Source organism: Daphnia pulicaria, chromosome 4, assembly GCF_021234035.1.
Source record: "Daphnia pulicaria isolate SC F1-1A chromosome 4, SC_F0-13Bv2, whole genome shotgun sequence".
In the NCBI taxonomy this organism is placed as follows: Eukaryota; Metazoa; Arthropoda; class Branchiopoda; order Diplostraca; family Daphniidae; genus Daphnia; species Daphnia pulicaria.
This window is the reverse complement of record NC_060916.1, coordinates 14,930,096-14,948,633: the sequence shown is the minus strand read 5'-3', so window position 1 is coordinate 14,948,633 and position 18,538 is coordinate 14,930,096. Positions and strand designations below refer to the sequence as shown.

At 39.4% G+C, this 18,538-nt stretch overlaps 5 protein-coding genes and 2 non-coding genes across 8 annotated transcripts; 1 reads left to right on the top strand and 6 right to left on the bottom strand.

Annotated features, from left to right (window-relative positions):
* Positions 1-6: 6 nt before the first annotated feature.
* On the bottom strand, positions 7-1,248 carry LOC124338350. Its single transcript, XM_046792496.1, has 2 exons — positions 993-1,248; positions 7-921 (listed from the first exon to the last, which is right to left on the bottom strand). The coding sequence occupies exons 1-2, from the start codon at positions 1,066-1,068 to the stop codon at positions 548-550; spliced, it is 450 nt and encodes a 149-aa protein (XP_046648452.1). The 5' UTR covers positions 1,069-1,248; the 3' UTR covers positions 7-547.
* Trnai-uau lies at positions 354-484 on the bottom strand. Its single transcript has 2 exons — positions 447-484; positions 354-389 (listed from the first exon to the last, which is right to left on the bottom strand). It is a non-coding gene; the product is annotated as a tRNA-Ile (tRNA).
* Positions 1,249-1,708: 460 nt separating the features above from the next.
* LOC124338324 lies at positions 1,709-3,064 on the bottom strand. The gene is made up of 4 exons (XM_046792463.1): positions 2,921-3,064; positions 2,691-2,796; positions 2,534-2,614; positions 1,709-2,433 (listed from the first exon to the last, which is right to left on the bottom strand). Exons 1-4 carry the CDS (start codon positions 2,927-2,929, stop codon positions 1,883-1,885), a joined length of 747 nt encoding a protein of 248 aa, XP_046648419.1. The 5' UTR covers positions 2,930-3,064; the 3' UTR covers positions 1,709-1,882.
* A 305-nt stretch (positions 3,065-3,369) lies between these two features.
* Positions 3,370-4,639, bottom strand: LOC124338321. Of its 2 annotated transcripts, XM_046792457.1 has the most exons (3): positions 4,484-4,639; positions 3,548-4,389; positions 3,370-3,506 (listed from the first exon to the last, which is right to left on the bottom strand). In XM_046792457.1, the coding sequence occupies exons 1-2, from the start codon at positions 4,490-4,492 to the stop codon at positions 3,568-3,570; spliced, it is 831 nt and encodes a 276-aa protein (XP_046648413.1). In that variant the 5' UTR covers positions 4,493-4,639; the 3' UTR covers positions 3,370-3,506; positions 3,548-3,567. The 2 variants fall into 2 exon arrangements, with proteins under 2 accessions (XP_046648413.1, XP_046648412.1); XM_046792456.1 differs by having other exon boundaries at positions 3,370-4,389.
* Positions 4,640-5,741: 1,102 nt separating this feature from the next.
* On the bottom strand, positions 5,742-5,813 carry Trnac-gca. The gene has a single exon. It is a non-coding gene; the product is annotated as a tRNA-Cys (tRNA).
* A 2,169-nt stretch (positions 5,814-7,982) lies between these two features.
* Positions 7,983-10,951, bottom strand: LOC124338208. Its single transcript, XM_046792290.1, has 3 exons — positions 10,166-10,951; positions 9,889-10,001; positions 7,983-9,806 (listed from the first exon to the last, which is right to left on the bottom strand). The coding sequence occupies exons 1-3, from the start codon at positions 10,775-10,777 to the stop codon at positions 8,312-8,314; spliced, it is 2,220 nt and encodes a 739-aa protein (XP_046648246.1). The 5' UTR covers positions 10,778-10,951; the 3' UTR covers positions 7,983-8,311.
* A 3,413-nt stretch (positions 10,952-14,364) lies between these two features.
* On the top strand, positions 14,365-16,407 carry LOC124338286 (chymotrypsinogen A-like). The gene is made up of 9 exons (XM_046792414.1): positions 14,365-14,388; positions 14,561-14,672; positions 14,739-15,019; positions 15,114-15,205; positions 15,283-15,412; positions 15,484-15,625; positions 15,715-15,887; positions 15,967-16,045; positions 16,114-16,407. The coding sequence occupies exons 2-9, from the start codon at positions 14,561-14,563 to the stop codon at positions 16,182-16,184; spliced, it is 1,080 nt and encodes a 359-aa protein (XP_046648370.1). The 5' UTR covers positions 14,365-14,388; the 3' UTR covers positions 16,185-16,407.
* The last annotated feature ends 2,131 nt before the right edge of the window (positions 16,408-18,538 follow it).

Sequence of the window (18,538 nt, the reverse complement as noted above, 5' to 3'; positions counted from 1 at the left end):
GTAGATGCCTACGTGGTTCGTTTAAAGACATGGTCCGATATGGATCAACACAGGCGTTATATGATCAACTCTATTGCCATGCCCTACGTGACGCTGTTATGTAAAAAACGACTCACCTTATCCATCGGCTTACTTTAGTTGCCTGGCAACGACAGTTACTTTTTAATAAAAAAACCAAAAGCATAGATTATCAATCACATTTCCCTCCACGTGACTAGCGACAGCCCTGTGTGCTGTTGATTACGTAAATCAACAAGTGTCTTTCACCCGTGCGAGTCCACGTGATCCAAATCAAATACTGAAATAAAAATTTCAATTCAAAATTGTTAACAGAATTATTTAGTAAAACTAATTGCTCCAGGCGAGGCTCGAACTCGCGACCTCGGCATCTCTCGAATTTGCTTTTCAAGGTAATTTTGACATTGCTTTAACCATGTATACTGTCGTATAAGTACCATGCGCTAACCAACTGCGCCACTGGAGCTGCTGCCGCCACAACAAACAAAAGGAGATAACAAATTTTTCCTTCCTGTCTAAACTGCTGATGTTATTCCAAACTTGTGAAACAATTTAAATTGTCCAGAGAAACTGAAGGTGAGAAATTGCAGAGAAATCGATGGCGGAAAATGGCTGGCAAAGCGGCAAAGGAGCGGAAAAAGCGGATGAGGAAATTGATGTGAGTCGGATTGATTTCGTGGGCGGATGCCGGAACACCCGGCGCCCGTTCGTCAGTTAATTCACTGTCCTGATGCTGGTAGTGATAATAAATGTTGATCGGCACGTCGTAGTTGTTGTTATTGTTGTCGTTTCCGGAATTGTGTTCATCCGGAGTGCCGATGTGGACCAACGCTGGATTGTTTAGCGTTCCGCTTTCGCTGTCGTAATATCCGACGACGCTATTACCCGCGTTGCCATCTTCTTCTATTTATAATTAAATTAGAAACGAATGAATGAATTCAATCAAAATTAAAAAATCAAAATTTTTGTTTTACCTTCCGCATCCGGAGTGGAATAATAAGCGAAAACGGTGGCCAAAGTCAGCGAGAAGGTGATTAAGGTTCTCTTCATGTTGCCGGTTGGCTCATCACTGCTGATGCCCTACCCGGAAACGCACATTTCCAAATGATTCCAGGGCCCATCTCATTTGGAGCATGCGGATAGCCTTAATTTATTACCGCGTCCGGCCAGCACACCGTTATGATTATGCGGTTAGGAGAAGAACAGTATTAGCTGCTGGATGGACAGTATAATATGGTAGCATATACTGTACTATACACTACCGTCTTTTGCCCGATTATCATGGAGGAATGTTCTAACCTTGAAGGCCGCATTAACATGCTGTTGTTTTTTCTCAACACGGTACTTGGGCAAGTCACAGAGTCTGACGCAATCTGTCATGGAAAATCAGCTGATTATGACCGAGCCCGTACGAGATAAACCTTGTGATATTATTTCTCCAATGGTTTATATTTTTAACAGGCCAATTATTTCCGAATTGCTTTGGCGTTTGGGTTGTCTTTAACTGCGGTCAATTAATAAAAGGGAAAAATTTTTAAAAACAAAATTGAGTGAAACCAAAATTTCTGAACTATGAAACCTTACAAATCTCGAGGTCTGAGGTTGTGGTGTTAGGGTTATTTGGATAAAATTAGACATTTCTCAATAATAATTAAAAAACAAAATAAAACAAAACAAATAATAAAAAATGCTGATGGCAAAACGGCGCTATATTCGTTTTGTACAAAAACAAAAATATGAATCAACGACAACAATGAAGTGAAATTGAAGCCCATTATAGTTTGTCATTTCCGGTTTAAATGTATTGTAAATGCATATTAGTCGGGATTTGTTGTCCGCCACTGCCTATATGTTCGCATTCAGTTTAGGGAATTTTCCTGGTTTTATCGCGGGAATCTTTGACCCCGCAATGGTAATCACTTGCACTCGATGTGGATGGACTTGATTTATTGTCCAGAGCCGAGGTGATGGCTGATTTCAACGTCTGCTTGTTTCTTATACTAGGACTTGCGGTAGTTCGGCTTCTTTGCCAACTTCCGCCAGATGCAACGCTCACTGGGCTATTAATACCGCCATCCAGGTATTCGGCCACGATAATCAGGACTTTCTTGTCCGACTCGAAACATTTCACCGAGTAACTCTGATGGGAAATCTCGTTGCGCATGAGGTGCATTTGCTCGAACCGTTCAGGTCCAGGGAAATTCCTTTTAAAGGGATCTGGCAGAGATATTCTGGGCGATTTAAAGTGTTTCAAGACTTGGCCGAGATCTACAGAAGTGTCGTGCTTAGACTGTGGGTTTGGAACCTTCAAGTGCAATTGCCACAGAGGCCCGTAGAGGATCTGGTGAGAGTGAAAGATCTTGCGAGATTTTAACGAATATTCTTCAGTGTACCATTCACGGGGCGATTTCCGGCCTGTTGAAGAAAACGTTGCATAATTGATATGCAATTAGCAAGTTATTATTATTAGCAATCATTCGTTTGAATTTCCGATTGTGTTAGGTCTATAGCCTACCAGCAGGTTCTCCGGGGGATTGGCGTTTCTGTCCAGACAGCTCATTTTCTTGAACAATTCCCAGCGTTACATTAGTTTTGTCTGTGATTCAACGTGAAATTTAATCTGATTTCCAACTACTTATTAATATTAAGGGGTTGATTGACTTGTATATTACCGCCACGATTGTTTAACAGGGTCGCTGCGTGAGTACGGCAAGGCCACACATCTGTCCCCGCCAGCAGAAAGACAACGACAAACGCACCAGCCGTTAACGTTAATAACTGCTCAATTTAAAAATAAGAAAATTCACCAAATTTCAAATAGCTAATCAAAATTCATCAATCCAAAGGTAATCCAGAAGATTGTCCAAATTTGACTAGAAAAACAAATGATGTGCAAACTTACGTTTTTCATCGTTCTGGACGAAAAGAAAACAGACTAAGTCAAATAAAAAAAATCGAGTCAATATTTCTATGACGATGCTGTTCAGAGACTATTTACTGCGAACCGTCTCAAACGACCACCGAAATTGAACTGAAATCCGCCTCAGTTATTGCATGTGACCCAATCACTCTGAATGTGAAAGACGAAACGAATGCAAAAGAAAAAGAAACGACCCAACAGCGGTGGGTGAAATGGCAAAGGTCATACATAGTAGTCAAGACAAACTCAACAGAGATAAGATAAATTGACACGTCGCAATATTCTGATCGATTTCTCGGGGAAATACGTACGTCGTAGGACGTAAGACCGAGCTGGACATTACCACCATATGCAAATTCGCTTGGCTGTTGGTTTCCAATTTTCGTCGCCCAACATTTTTCCTATACCAAAGCAAATAATCATTTTCTAAATAGTTGAAGAAATGCAAATTTATTGGGGAATTTTAAGCAAACATCATCCAGCCGACATAGCAAAACAACAAAGTAACACAACAGCGTCCCCCCAAAAAATAGACAGTCAACTTAAACACAGCAATTAAGCGAAATGAATCCCATCCCGTTGGCATCAAATGACACACAAAGTGTCAAAATCGGTTCGGCTGGCTGTTGTCAACCAATCATTGGACGACCACTGTTTGAAGGAGAAGAATCAATAGCACATTCAACGATTTTAGACGAACGACCGGAGCATTTGTCATCGATTCGACCGAATGACCTGCTGTCTCGTTTGCCAAGAGCCATCAAGATTTTATTCTCAATAGTAGGACCAGAAAATCTAGGTGGACTGCTCTGACTTCTCCTAAGAGATTCACTGCTGGTAGTTCCGCTTCTTGATCTGTCAATTAGACTTGGACTTCTACCGCGAGATCCACCGTCCGCTCTGGTTCGTTCGCCAATACCTCTTCTTGTAGTGGAAGATTCTACGCTCGTTTCATTCCCGGTAGTCCGAACGTTCGTTCTGCCACTCAAGTTGTCCAGGTATTCCGCCACGTCAACCAGGGCCTTGGCGTCCGACTCGAAACATCCCACCGAGTAACTCTGATGGGAAACTTCGCGGCGCATGTGGTACATTTGAACAAAAGCTTTGGATAGATCTTTCATTTTCTTGAAATGCTCCGGAAAATTCCTATTTGTATAACTCTGTTCCACCTTGAAGAAATTCAAGACGCCGTAGAGATCGAGAAATTTTTCGTTGGCATTTCTTGTGTTTTTCTTTGACGCTTCCGAAAATTGCCAGCGCAATTCCCATAGAGGCACGTAGAGTATCTCGATGGCCTGGAAGATCATTGGCGATTTTTTCAAATAGTCGTCTGTGAACGGCACGGAAGGCAATTCGATCCTGCTCGATCTTCCTGCAAAGCGGATCTGTGCGTTACCTGTCCCCGACAGCAGAAAGACGACGACAAACGCACCAGCCGTTAACGGTAATAACTGCACAATTCAAAAGTAGGACAAATCCTAATCAATTGAAATAACCAAATTTTGGAAAGAAAAAGATTCGGGAGATTTATAGGTGCAGACTTACGTTCGTCATCGTTTAGGAGAAAAATGCTGAACAAACCAAGTGGAATTGAAATTGTCTAGTGAATAAAATTCAAATGATGATGTTGAATGGAGAGAAGAATACTTAATGCGATCCTTCTGCAACGACTACTGAAACCCATCAACCGACAGTTTATCATTTTGAACCGAATTCCACTGAAATCCGCCTCAGTTGCATGTAAACAAATAACTTTGAACGTAAAAGACGAAACGAATAACGAAATCAACGACACTGGCAGATGCGGTGGGTGGAATGTCAACGGTCATAAAAAGTCAAGACAAACTCGACAGATAAGATAAATTGACTAGTCGACACGTAGTAAGAATGCAAAAGCATCGATTTCTCGGGGAAATACGTCGTCACTGACACCATGCTGGGCATTTTTACAACCATTTTCAAATTTGCTTTACTCAATTTCGTCGTCGCGCCAATTATCTTCCGAACGAGTGACGCTTACTAGTTCATAAGTTCAAGAGTGCACTGCGTGGTTACTTAAATGTTGGGAAAACCAAATGATAACATTTGTTTTCCTTCTTTCAAACATGCCCACCCAAAGAGCTGCAATTTCTGAAAACTACACTGTTGAATAAATAATGACGGTGACTGATTCAGCAGACTGTTTGCACGCAGTAAACAGAGGCCATCGACAGTTTTCAAAGAATTAGCGTTGAAAAACCGACGACTAGTGCAGGAATCTGAAACCACAATTTAAAAGAAATCCGGTGGACCACGTTCGTTGGTTTGGCTTGCTCGACATAAACAAACAGATTTACCACGGGGGGAGTTCAAATTAGTTCTTTCAAACAGGAAACCGAAATATTTTTCAGAGCAAAAGTTGCCAGTTTGGAAGCAAAAAAAGAAGCGACCAACTTTTTGTTATTGCTGACCTCCAGAGCAGACGAAATTTTTAAAAAGGGCCGAAAAGGTATGGGGCCGAAATGGTAGGGTCCGAAACGACGGGATACCACATATTGTCCCCACAACCCGGAAGATGTACAAACAACCAGCAACGCACAGTCTGAATTGCTTCGAGATGAAAACTGATAATTCTTTACCCAGTTCTAGAACTTCCAGATCGATCCTGACAAAAAAAAATACTTTGGCGATGGACATCTGCATTTAACTATAACAAAGGTACACGTCTGGGAATAGAAACGCCATTTGAAGCTTTTGGAACTTGGAAGATGAAGTTGTCTTCAGATTATAGGTGCTGAAACACTGAATGCTGTTGCTGAACCGTAGGGGGCACCCGGATTTGAACCGGGGACATTCCGATCTGCAGTCGGATGCTCTACCACTGAGCTATACCCCCATGCACAACTTCAGGTAGAGATCAATTCAATATCTCAGTTTTAGTATGAGATAAATCAATATACGATATTGGATTAGCAACGATAAACAGGAAATGTGAGAAGACTATTGGAAACTTGAAAGCTCAAAAACAAGCGCAAGGTCATCATAACAAACTCTAGTGGCAAATCTGAATAAATCGTGATTCATGGGGGCAGGACAACATGACAATATCTTCAACTATCTCACAGTTAGCCCCAGGTTGAAATATCCGGATGGGAGATACAAATCTGGCTGAATCCAGACAAATCAACAGATGAATCGCAAAATATTCGTAGTCTGACAGGACAGACGCTGGACAAAAAAACAAGCAAAAGAGCATGAAGGCGACTCAAAATAAGATAAAAGGTAAAAAATAAAAGGCGCCAGACAAAACGAACGACCACAAATTGTTCTAGCAAAAGAGTAGAATGCTTCCTGCTTCTATTACCTCACTGGCCACGACGGAGACTCTATTCAGGATCCTAAAAACTTGTGTGCACATCATGGAGAATTATTTTTCAAAGTTTACGAAGCTGACGTTCCGGCACTTCGCATGACATAGGCTAATCTTCTTCAAAAAGTTACGTCAAAATTATTTCGTTATAAGAACGCCTTCCAAACACCGCTAGAAGATGGTGAAACGAATCACTTTGCCTTCAATCGGTCGCCAATTCGGTAATCGGGAACCAAATATGGCCGGACATTTCTTTTCACGTCAACAGGAGCTTCCCTTAAACCAAGATTCAACGAATTACTATGAAAACAGACGAGCAAAAAGGTTGCAATGTAAACTCTGTCCTACCTTGAAGCCTGAGTAATACCGTCGAGCGTCTCCGGTGTTCCAAGCTCCGCTCCATCCACAGTGAAAGGTGAGGGAAAAGGTGAAGGACGCCCTCGTGAATACATTCACACACACATGAATGTACACGAGGACAAGAAAGGAGACTCAAGAAAGGGGGAAGAAGAGATGAAGCTGCCACTTTGGTTGCTCTGATGTCAAAACTCAAATGCTGTGGTCACCTCTTTATAACCAACAACAATCAGGAGGTGTTGTATTAGCTTCAAACACGATGCATTCTCCATTGTCCTAATTTTGAAAGTAATTTTTAGAATACCATCGACACGGAAAGAAAGGAAATTAGTACCTCGAAGATGTCCAGCCCATTCAATACAGTTTTGGATTTCATGATAGCTCTTCAGATGGCCATCTAGGTTTGTTTGACGGAATCAAATCAAATTTTCCTATTGTTTAAAATCAATACTAGAGTTCGTGAAGCAGGTTAGTTAAGGAAGACTATACTTGTACTTGAGGTATCAGAATGCTGATGGGGTCCAATTGAATATAATTGTTGCCAGCCTGAACTGCATCAACAAAACATGCTGGACATCTAGAAATAGATAAAAATATATTTATTAAACATTATATAACACCAATCATTTGAGATTTGAATTCTTAAAATACCTTCCCACTAAACCGGTCTAGAAACATTTTTAACAAATTGCATTGCAGCATCTACCTAATCAAAAAATTTAATAAATTTTCATTTACATTTTTCTTTGTAAAACAACTCAATACGAACCTTTGTTAACAAAAAAAAAATAGAAATATGTTCCTTGAACTACTGTCGTCTCATCTCTCATGTGCTAGCATAACCACTGCTATCTGCGATTTGCAAATTATCCATCGTAAATGAACTCCTCACTTGCACTAAACTAAGAGTCGTATTTGATCTAAGAAAAGGCGTACATGTAAATGCGATTCATAATATATTATTCCAACTTATACCATGCATGCCATGTTTGTTTACTTTCTTTACACTCCTTTCCTTTGCTTGCCCATCCTCTTTTCCCCTCAAAAATGGCAGCCATCATGGATTTAAGATGAGGGAAAGGGATAGGAAATGGGTTTCTGCAACCTTTTAAAAACAAATCTGGAATACCGGAATAACTAACTAGTGAATAGTGATGAACTAAGAACTAGTCTAGTGGGGAAATTTACCATAAATCTAAAAAAAAAAAAAAAATGAAAAGCAAGGAGAAGGTCAAACTAGGGAGAACTAATAGCGAAGCATCCATCGCTGTGTGTGTAATTTCGAACAGTTTAATCTGGATAACATTTAAAAAAAAACATTTTTTTAGTCTATTTCCGTCTATTTCCAGTATTTCAGCATTCAGTCCCCAATAAAGACTTTTATGTGGAAGGAGAATGCATTACTTTATTGATTCAAATTACAAATGCGACAAATAAAGCTTAGTAACAACACAGACTGGTAACAAAAAGAATGGAGGATAAGGCATTGGAGAAGCAAATTTTTAAACATATAGCGATGCGTGTAAAATAATCTGTTTATTGTTTAATTTCATTACAAAATTCGTGAAATCTAGCCCACAGTAAATAGCACTACTCAAAATGAAATTCTACATGCATCCTTGGCAACGATGCTTGCTTGCAGATACGACCCATAATTTTATGTTATTCTACGAAAAATACCACCAACGCTGTTGGGGTTCGTCTTTGCAGTGATCGTAATAAACGTAGCCATGTTTATCACCAGCACTGCTCAAACAGTAGCCATCTTGGCTTTTGATTTGTCGATTCTCTGTGTATGTCCAACGGCCGTTATTTCCTATTGTATCAGCACAGTCTACTGACCAGACGTACCAGCCTTTTCCTGCCAAGCATTTCCCGTCGTCGTTCTTCAACAAACCGTCAACAAATTTCCACAGTTGAGCTGGGCGATTGCTCCATGGCTGCTCCGTTCCATAATTGTCCACGACGTCCAGGAAGAGTCGATAGAATTCGTTGCGAAGTGGTCGACTGCCGTTGGTGGTTGACTGGATCACCATGGCGTCCTCGCAGTCCGTGTCCCGATTGTACCAAATGAACGACGGGGACAAGTCACAAGCACGCACTCCGTATACGAACATGGGGTCTTGGTGTACTTTTTCATCAAAGCCTAAACAGTATTTTCCATCATTAATAATTTGAAGACCTTTGCTATCCCATTTTTGCTCTGGCTGATTAAGATCACAGTTATATTGGAAGAGGTATCGATGCCAATTTGACGCTTTATTTCTCCACAACGTCAAACATTTGCCGAATTCATTTTTCAATTGACCATCGACGAGTTTCCATCTCTGTCCGGAGCTGTTCCTCCATTCGCGATCCAAGATGATGGACGCACCTTCCTCACTCGAATTGCCCTGCACCGACAGGTAAGATTGGGTGCGTTCGTTGCGCAGCGGGCCGTAATCCTGTGCGGCTTGGTCAGTATCATATGAACATTCGATTTGATTTCTCAAAGGGGAAGTTGAAGGCGATGATGGGTTGAACGTGATTGCTGGCCTCGTGGCAATGACAAACACCCAGTGGTTGCAATTTTTTCCTTTATTTGTGTGAATCCAAACCTTACCTGTGTAATTAGCCAGGTCTTTAGAAAACACAAAGATTAATTCCTGCCACCCCATGTCGTCATCGGCGAACGCTAACATTTTCATTTCAACTTCACTGTTGGCTCGTAGAGGAATCAAGAAACGATTGAGATATTTCTCAATTTCAACAGAGCTTGAACATGAACACCTATCAGGCGAACACCATACAGGAAATTGAAAGTATTTCAAAGATGTATCTGAGAGTTTCTTGAATCCAGGAAAGCTCATTTCTCGCGGGTCGACGGAAATGGCGAATGCGACGTCACTTCGTACCAAAGCCTGATGAAATCCAGCTGTCCACGTGGACCACTTTCCTTTCTTTTGCACAAGAACGATCCACTTTTTGTTGTCGTATTTCTCTTCCAGGAAATTGAGCAGCGCATTGGCCATATTTTGCCTGCCGGGGGACAATGTGGCTTTCATGATCTTGCGCATTTCGTCGCTGACGTTTCTCTCATCCGCCTGGCACTTAATCACCATGTCGTCCAGTCTCGTTTTCAATTTAAGAAGTGACGCGTCGATGTACTTTTTAAAAGGCGAACTAATAAAAAGACGGAAATAATTAAATAATCAGAATAGCGAATTATAAAATACCAGCCGGGACAAATCTATTATTATTTCACCTGTCTCCTTCTGTTGCATTGGTGATCCGTTGGTATTGGCCGCGTACACGGAGTCCCGTCATAATGAGGCTCCCTACGGACCTGACGCTCTTGCGCAACTTTCGACCATAGCACTGACATGCAATCAAAGAATCATTCAAAAGGAAACACTGGTTAAATAGTTTCATACATTCGTATGCATTTATCGCAGAGCTTTTTTCTTGGCAGAACTGTACAATTGATGTTATAGTTATACTGTACATCACTGGATATTACAGAGTGGTATAATTGAACTTACTTTTGCAGCGTCTCGCATGACGGCCATGATATCGTGACTGAAAGTGTGCTGGCCAAGTAGGCCGTCGACCAGGATTCGGATGCTTTGGTCGAGATGAGAGGCTTTCTCAGTGAAACGATTTAAATGGCGATCGTTGGGATTCGCCAAGTAATCCCGCAGAGTCCAGAGACTGTCTTTGATTTTATCTTCGTGTTCAAAGTAGATGATAGATAAGCCCAGGTTTTTAATTTCTTGATTTATGGACTGAAGCTCTTCCGTCTGTTTTTCCAATTCCATTTGGATCTGCTCAAAATGGTCAATAATCTCCCGATGGTCCCTGTCATCCGCACTATTGTCAAATGATTGTCTGACGTTTTCTGTTACAAAGTCAGTCAGCGCGATCGCTACCTCACTAACAGCAAGTGCAGTCATTAAAACCCCTCTTTTCTTCCTGTTGCTCTCCTTTAGATTAATTCCCACCGGGAATGAGTGACCGCCATCGTCATGCCGGGAAACTTCCGTTTTCACGACATCGTCAAACGCATCGATCAGCACTGACGTGAAACACACTGAGAAAATCACCAAAAAGAGCAGTGCGCTTAAACAGTCTAGATTTCGTTTGTCCTGACGCATCTTACACTATTATCTGTTAAAAATAAATGAACAAATCACGGCCACTGCTAGCTATTATTAGCGGATCAATAAAACGGTTCGCACGGCTTTCTTCCAACGTATTGGTAGAAAGACTAACGCCAGCCGTCAGTGCACAACTTTTTGTCGCGACACTTAATTGATACGCAAGAGGAAGTTTATACGGATACTGTATAAAGAAAATGTGATACATTTTGACCGCAAATAGGTCAATATAAACTGAGATAACCTTCGCATTCATTTAAAAATACATTTTGATGCGAACTTTTTGCTTTCCGTGTTGCAAGGGGTTACTGGGGGGTTATCAGTCGCTTATCACTTTAAACATTGACACTTCTGATTCAGTCAAAACAGAATCGTATTCTGCCGGCATTAAAGAAAGAATGATCAACAATTCTATAGCTATTGTATAACTTCAATTATTTCCCAGCAATGCATCTGTATTAGTGTATTAATATCAAGTTACGGATATATAATCTAATTGAAAGCAAATTCAAAAATGTTAAATAAAACTACAAATATCATCCCGTTCTAAAAAAAAAAGAAAACAAAAACATGTTGAAATTTTAAATTTGCTGATCTGGGGATCTGAAAGTGGGATTTTCCATGTCAAGCATGAACTGATTTTTTAGCTATAACGTCAATATATTCATACTATGCCTCCCCTCCCCCCAAAAACATTACAAAACGACAATAAGCGAAATTAATCCTATTATAAGTGCCATTTCCGATAAAGCTTCACTGTTTTGTTTTTTTTTAACTGGGGAAAATTGTCAATGTAGTCGGAATTTGTTGTCCACAGAGACAATGCCAACCTCCGCTAGGTTTAGCGCTCGTTTCGCTATTGACGCCATCCAAGTATTTCGCCATGACAATGAATTAATTTGTTGAAATCGAAAGCAAAAGAAAAACAGACGAGTTAATTACCATCTTCTGCTCTTTTTATCGGCCCGAAGCAGCATACCAGCGTTGCACTACAAAGTACGTATTGAACAAGGGCATTTTTTCACGTCCAATTTGACGTGTCCTACGAGTCAAGTTTAATTAAGTTACGAATTTGGTCATTTCCCATCAGATTTTCAATCAGTGCTTCCGTCTTTGGCGCCAGTCCTTTTCCGTCTTCGTCAACGTACTCTCTAAGAAACGCTGTGTTCTAAAAGGAAACTAATGTTTTGCTATATCTAAACATGACTTGTTTGTCACCTCCTCCGACACACGATGTTTAGAAATTTTTTTCGAAACAAAAATGATTCCCCCCAACCAAACACATTTGTTTTCTTTTTGTTTTTAACCTAACCGCCCCGAAAGAACCCCAGGCTATGCTGGAAGCCATGGCCTTGTTATCCCTCCCCTTATTTGCATATTTCTCGAAATTCTTACAAAATTTTATTTACATAAATAAATGAATTAACTTTAAAGTTGAATACCTTAATTTGCAGCTAATGCATTTATACTTAATTTGGTAAAAATCTAATCCTCTGCATCCTCTATATATTCATTTTATTAGATAAAAAAAATTCATTGAGGGGACAATTCCAAACATAGTTTCAAGAAAGCCATAAACAACTTTTTCAAATAAGTACGATTCAAGAGATTAAGTACTTTAAGTCCCAAAAGTACTATCAGTCAACATACTTTAATACAATTAGTGTAAAAAAAGCTTTTCATTAGGTACTGTTTCTTTCGTATGCTATATGTATGCGTATTGCCTAAACATACGTAACGTGCATAGGCACGGTGCGTGAAATGGCCTATACATCTAGTTTGTCGGTCGATATAGTTGACTAAGCATATCTATGCATCGAGTGTGTCGCCAAATGGCTCACATAATGTTTTTTAATTCATTTGTGTGGTGTGTGTGATGGGTGCTACGAAGCGAATTGGAAGTGATGTTTGGATATTCGGAAAAATTTTCAAAGGTCCCAACGCCCATCGTCTAATATGCCATGATTGTGAAAGATTCTAAATATATCTAGAATGGCACAGTGGATCAGTATCGAACTGGGACCCGGGAGTCCCGGGTTCAATACCCATCGCAGCCATATCAAATAAGTGGCATGGGCCTTTTATTAAGTATGTTGAATAATTATTCTACCGCCGCTGTGTGAAATTTGGAGGAAACAAGCCGTTGATAATTTTCTGCTAGGATGTATTCAAACTAAAGATAAGGTTTGCAATAAACTTGATTATCAAACCAATTCACGCGATATATACTTATTTCATTTGTTGATGTTTCAAAATGTTTTTTACATCCCGCCAAAGAGATGCAAAAAGTTAACATTTTTACCTTTTCTTAACGCAATGTTTAGTTAAATCATGTGTCGTTTAATGAGGGGCGTTTATTAGGTTTAATGTCAAAAGTGGCGCGAAGGTAAAAATGAGAAAAAGAAATTTACTCCATTTTTTAAACTTTGTGTTTCCGTTTTGAAAACATAGAATTTAGAATATTTTCAAAGCATGGTCATGTTTCCCTTTTTCAACACAGCGTTTCTTAGAGAGTACGGACGTTTGCTAATTTATTCCATACGCATTCTCATTGTTACATTTTCTCGGTAACAGTAGCCTATCTCGAAAATCATCTAAATTTTCCAACAATCGAATGAGTTACCCGATTGCCATATCAGACAGTGTGGAGTGGATATAATCCAGATAGTTGTAATATGACATAGAAAAATTGTAGTTTTTCGGCTGTCACACGTTAACCCCGACGTAACTTAACTTCTAATTGCCCTTGAAATATTTGGTTACTATTATCACGGTTGTTTCTACGATATCAGTTCACACTGCAGTAGACGCCATACAATCGAATGAATATGCTATGAAACGAAAATCAAGAATCGACTGCTGCCATGAAGAATCCGCCGTTTCGAGAAGGGATCAAAAAACGAATCGAAACAAATAATTCAAGGCATTCAGATTGTAGACGGTTATCGATAATCCTTAAAATGTTTTCAAATGGACATGGCAACAATACAAGTTGCCAAAGTCACCTTCAACAAAAGAAATGAAATATCGACTTGGACCAAATACGCGTTAAACAACAAGTTAGTTAGCGAATTCTTACAAAATACCGGAATGTCTGCAATGTTCACGATACACATCGGAATGAATAATGTGCAGATTAATATTTTAAATTTCAACCTACAAAAAAAAAAGCGACGCCCAAATCTGAAATCTCACACTAAATCAAGAGTATGGGTGGCCAACAATTTATTCATTAGCATTTCGCTCACGGTGAAGGTCGGACAAAAAATTTAAAAAGTCACAATTCAAGATCACGCGGGGAATTACAAAGGTGACTGTGACCAATGTCAAGAGTATAATCTTACTGGAAGTGCTGGGAGCACATTTGTCACCTTACCGTGTGACAAGACGATCAGCAACTTTGGGATTTTTACGCAGTTGTTCTTTTTAATTACTTCAAAGGGCGGTGGCTCAATTCAACGCAGTTTATGGAGAAGCGAATCATTAGGGTGCGATGCCGCGGGACATCTTGAGCGTCCTGAATCCCGCAATAAATAGGGAGCCCAACTTGACAGTGAATCACAAGTGTCGTCCAAGCTGAAACAACACAACCGTCTGCAACAATCAAGGTAGTTTAATAATAATTGAAATAATTTTTTATCTATTATTAATAGATTATTATTATATGGCACATGTAAATTCAATTCTAATTACACCAATCGATAAATTTCATTTGCACTACTGCTTCATTCCAAATCAAATGTCATGGCTGAACACAACCATTTTTGAATGTTTTTAAAGATGATCGTGTTATTAGCGGTCGTGACTCTGCTGAGCTTCTGCAGCCCGGCGTCTAGTTTCGCCTTATTCCTTCCTCGCGTCTCCCGTACAGATGATGCCATCGTCATCGATCGTAATCAAAAACACGATTCCTTTTGAAACCTTTTTAATATTGGCTGAATCTAATGAATTCTTGCAGTTGACGGTGTGAGACAAACTCTCTCTTATCAAGACAGGACGTTCTACGGTCCAATTACCAATCCAGGATTTGTTCCGTTCAATCCTTACCCATCAGTTCGCCAGCAGGAGCAGACGCCCAACGGATGGGCCTATGCATTCGAACATCCTAGTCCCCCAGCTCCCGATAGACAAAAACCATCACCTGTGTGCGGTGCTGGACCGGCCATCGCCGCGCGGGAATCGACAAGCGAAAGGATCTCTGCCAGAAGCGATGCCAAAAAGGGTTCTTGGCCTTTCATAGTGAGTTGATTTATTGATATTAGAGCTTGAATCGCGTTTCATTGTGATCCTCGGTAAATGACACTACGTTCTAATCAACATAATACAATTTCAGGTAGCCTTGAGAAAAATAGGCGGTTCCTTATTTTGCAGCGGAAGTTTGGTTAGTGACACTCGAATTCTACTGGCAGCTCAGTGCTTTGAAAAGTATTAGAAATAGTCACACTTTTATTAATAAATCTTAAGCTTAAGTATTTCTGCTCCTTTTTCTCGTGCACGTCAAGGATGTCTTTGCATGAAATGTCAGGTGTGACCGTATTGGTTGGAATGCATAAAGCGGACCAATCCGACGTCCAAATGACGAGGAGGATCAGCAAAGTTATTCTTCACAACAGATACAACACCTTCACCTATGTAAATTGCTGCGACTAGAAACTGGAACTATTTTCATCACTTTTGATTCTTAATCTTTTGATTTTGATTAGGCCAATGATATCGCCATGATTGTAATGGACGCGCCCGTCATTTTTTCCAGAAGTGTTGCCCCTGTTTGTTTGCCACCGGCCAGCACCGACCCTGACCAACACTTGGAACTTAGAATAATCATTATCATCAAATGGAAAAATTGTAACGAAAAAACGCCACTACCTACTACTTGTCGACACTATTTTTACGAGACATTAACCTGCTTTTTCGTTGTTCAATTCCTGATGCAGGGATAATAATAATAGTGATAGGTTCGAAAGAAGACAAGTCTACAGTTTTGCAACAAGCCAGGGTTACGCTAATGCCCAACTCTGAGTGCAAGGTGGACCCGACCATTGGCAAATACGTTACGGACAACAGTCTCTGTATTACTTCTGATGATAATGACAAATTCACATGCCCGGTTAGTATAAACGACTCTCTCTCAGCAATCAAATTAATTTCCTGCGTGTTGCTAAAACTAAATTCGGTTCAATTAAAAGGAGGACGTCGGCGGCCCAGTAGTCGCCCTCCCGTCGCCAGGAGCCTGGACCCTAATCGGAATCAACAGCTACACCAAGAGTATAAGACTTAATATGAAAATCAGCGGTAGAAATAAATTAACCTGTGGTTTTGATCGTTTTTGGCAGATTGCGAGACCACTGGCCTCAAGACTAGGGTGTCAGCATACAGGGATTGGATTGACCAATACATGAAATAAAAATGATCTAAAGGCGGTCATCAAATAACGACGACGATCACAACATGAAACGACCCGATTGAAATTTGAACTCCTCTTTTTAGTTTTAACATTCTTTCAGAATTTCCCTTTAAAAAAAATTCGGTTTGGGCTGATTAAGATTGATTATTTCACGCTATATTTAATGCACGCGTGCATACCAAATGAAACAAATTCTGAATACACATTAATTCCAGCAAGTAAATGCCAGTTTAATTGTGTCTTCATCGGTCTTCATTGATAATAATAACATGACGGTCGAAGCCATTTCAGTTTTTCCCATCCAGAATAAAATCAGTTTTTAGTGGGTCGTATTTGTCTTCCAAGAAAAATGAGAAAAATCCATAAATTTAAACTAATCTGAATGTATCATAAAGTTTTAGAAACTAAAAGATTTTGGGGATTCCTGTACAGTCTTGCGTTTCTTATCGTTCTGGGCAAAGAGTAAAAAACTACGGTATGAAAAAAAGAACGACTGGTGGAAACTGAGCGACTCGAATGTCAACGATCGGGTTCAAAAAATTCAAGACAAAATTTTCACAGATTAAATAAGTTCACAAGTCGGCAGGTCGCAAGAGCGGATGGATCGGTTTCTCCAGCAAATACGTCGTTCTGGTGCCACCAAGTTGCACATTTATGACGACCATATTCAAATGCGATTTACTGTTGTTAAACTCAACTTTTCTTCGTCCACCAATTTTCAAGAATTCAAGAATCTGAAACTGTAATTTTGAATGTTTTGACTTGCTCACCTTGTTTACGAAAACAGATTCACCACAGAGGAAAGAGTGGAACAACAGAAAAGAAAAAGTTCGGCCAAAAATCCAAATAAGTTGTTCCAAATTTGTTATCCACTCCTAAGCGCGTTTAATTATACTTTGACAATAAATGAAAATCGAAAGATTTTCAGAGGCAAAAGTTTAAGCAAGTAAAAGTTAAAGAAGCAAAAGTCAACGTATGTACAACAGCAACCAACGTACAGAATGGCTTCGAGATGAAAACAAATTCAGTTCTTCATCCATTACTCGGCTATCCGGAAAAAAACCAACACGCCTCGCACAGTAGCGGAAAACTACTTATTTTTACCTATTTTAACTACTTATCGGTGGGACAAAGACTACTTATAACATTTGACTACTTTAAATTTTTTCCTACTTAAAAAAAAAAGAAAAACTACTTAAATTTTAACTACTTTTCACCCATTAATTTTAAAAATTCGACCTGATTTTAGGATCGAAAGATGCTGGAAATCCACGAGTAGACATCGACCCCAATAATCAGGAGTCTTTAATGCCAAAACAGTATTAATTTTACGCAAAAAAATGCACGCAATAAATGCCACTAAAACTAAAAAAAAGGTTGGTAGCAGTCAGGTATTGAACTCGGATCTCCCGCATTCCAGTCGGTGCTTCTTCCGATGGACCATTCTAGTTATGGTATTCATTGAATTTCTTCCTTTGTGATGATATTTTTAACGTTGGGACTTAGACATTTTTTCGAAGTTGAAAATTTTTCCAAAGTTGGGAAATGGATATTATGCATAAAAATGACACCCTCGTTCCTCTTATTCATTTTTAACGATGATATTTAATCGCTTTTACATTATTTAATTCATTTTGGAGTCGCAATCACTAATGTGTCTGATTTTCGAAATGATTTTTATCAGTGAACGAGTAGCTTTACCAGTTGTTAGATCGAAATTTATTCCTAATTTAAGTTAGGAAACAAAATATAAAATTTTAGTTTTTAAGTAGTTAAAAAAACTACTTAATGTTGTAAATAACTTAAATTTTAGAATAATAAGTATGAAAATGTAAAATAAGTAGGAATCTTTAAACTACTTAATTGTAAAACTACTTAAATTTATGTATACTAATTATTTTTCACAAGAATAAGTATCATAAAAATAATAAGTAGGAGATTCAAACAATTAAGTATGATAAAACTACTTATTTTGGTCTTTTTCAGACTACTTATCGATTTATTAGGCAAAAACTACTTAAAAAGGCCAAAATAAGTAGTTTTCCGCTGCTGTGCGGACGTTCTCCTTTACATTTTGACTAGAATGACGTTTGCTGATATATTGCTAATTGGAAGCTTAACTTATTACAATATTATGATCACCTATAATCAACCATTACTTTCTATTCGTTACGCATAGGATTTTAATCACTTCAATTACAGGGGGCACCTGGATTTGAATCGAGGACATTCCGATCTGCAGTCGGATGCTCTTCCACTGAGCTATACCCTCGCTTCACGCAACAACAGGTTAAGATCAATTCAAAATTTTGGAAAGAATTTTAGACGAATCAATCGGATTAGTATCAGTGACC

Bases quoted from the DNA above. Each gene is read 5' to 3' on its own strand.
- LOC124338350 (XM_046792496.1), bottom strand. From the start codon at position 1,068: ATGAAGAGAACCTTAATCACCTTCTCGCTGACTTTGGCCACCGTTTTC. The intron at 922-992 runs GTAAAACAAAAA...AATTATAAATAG, and splicing joins TTCCACTCCGGATGCGGAAG to AAGAAGATGGCAACGCGGGT.
- LOC124338324 (XM_046792463.1), bottom strand. The intron at 2,615-2,690 runs GTAATATACAAG...GTTGAATCACAG, and splicing joins CCTGTTAAACAATCGTGGCG to ACAAAACTAATGTAACGCTG. The intron at 2,434-2,533 runs GTAGGCTATAGA...TTTCTTCAACAG, and splicing joins ATCCCCCGGAGAACCTGCTG to GCCGGAAATCGCCCCGTGAA.
- LOC124338208 (XM_046792290.1), bottom strand. From the start codon at position 10,777: ATGCGTCAGGACAAACGAAATCTAGACTGTTTAAGCGCACTGCTCTTT. The intron at 10,002-10,165 runs GTAAGTTCAATT...ATTGCATGTCAG, and splicing joins TCATGCGAGACGCTGCAAAA to TGCTATGGTCGAAAGTTGCG. The intron at 9,807-9,888 runs GTGAAATAATAA...TCTTTTTATTAG, and splicing joins AATGCAACAGAAGGAGACAG to TTCGCCTTTTAAAAAGTACA.
- LOC124338286 (XM_046792414.1), top strand. From the start codon at position 14,561: ATGATCGTGTTATTAGCGGTCGTGACTCTGCTGAGCTTCTGCAGCCCG. The intron at 14,673-14,738 runs GTAATCAAAAAC...GAATTCTTGCAG, and splicing joins TGATGCCATCGTCATCGATC to TTGACGGTGTGAGACAAACT. The intron at 15,413-15,483 runs GTAAATTGCTGC...GATTTTGATTAG, and splicing joins GATACAACACCTTCACCTAT to GCCAATGATATCGCCATGAT.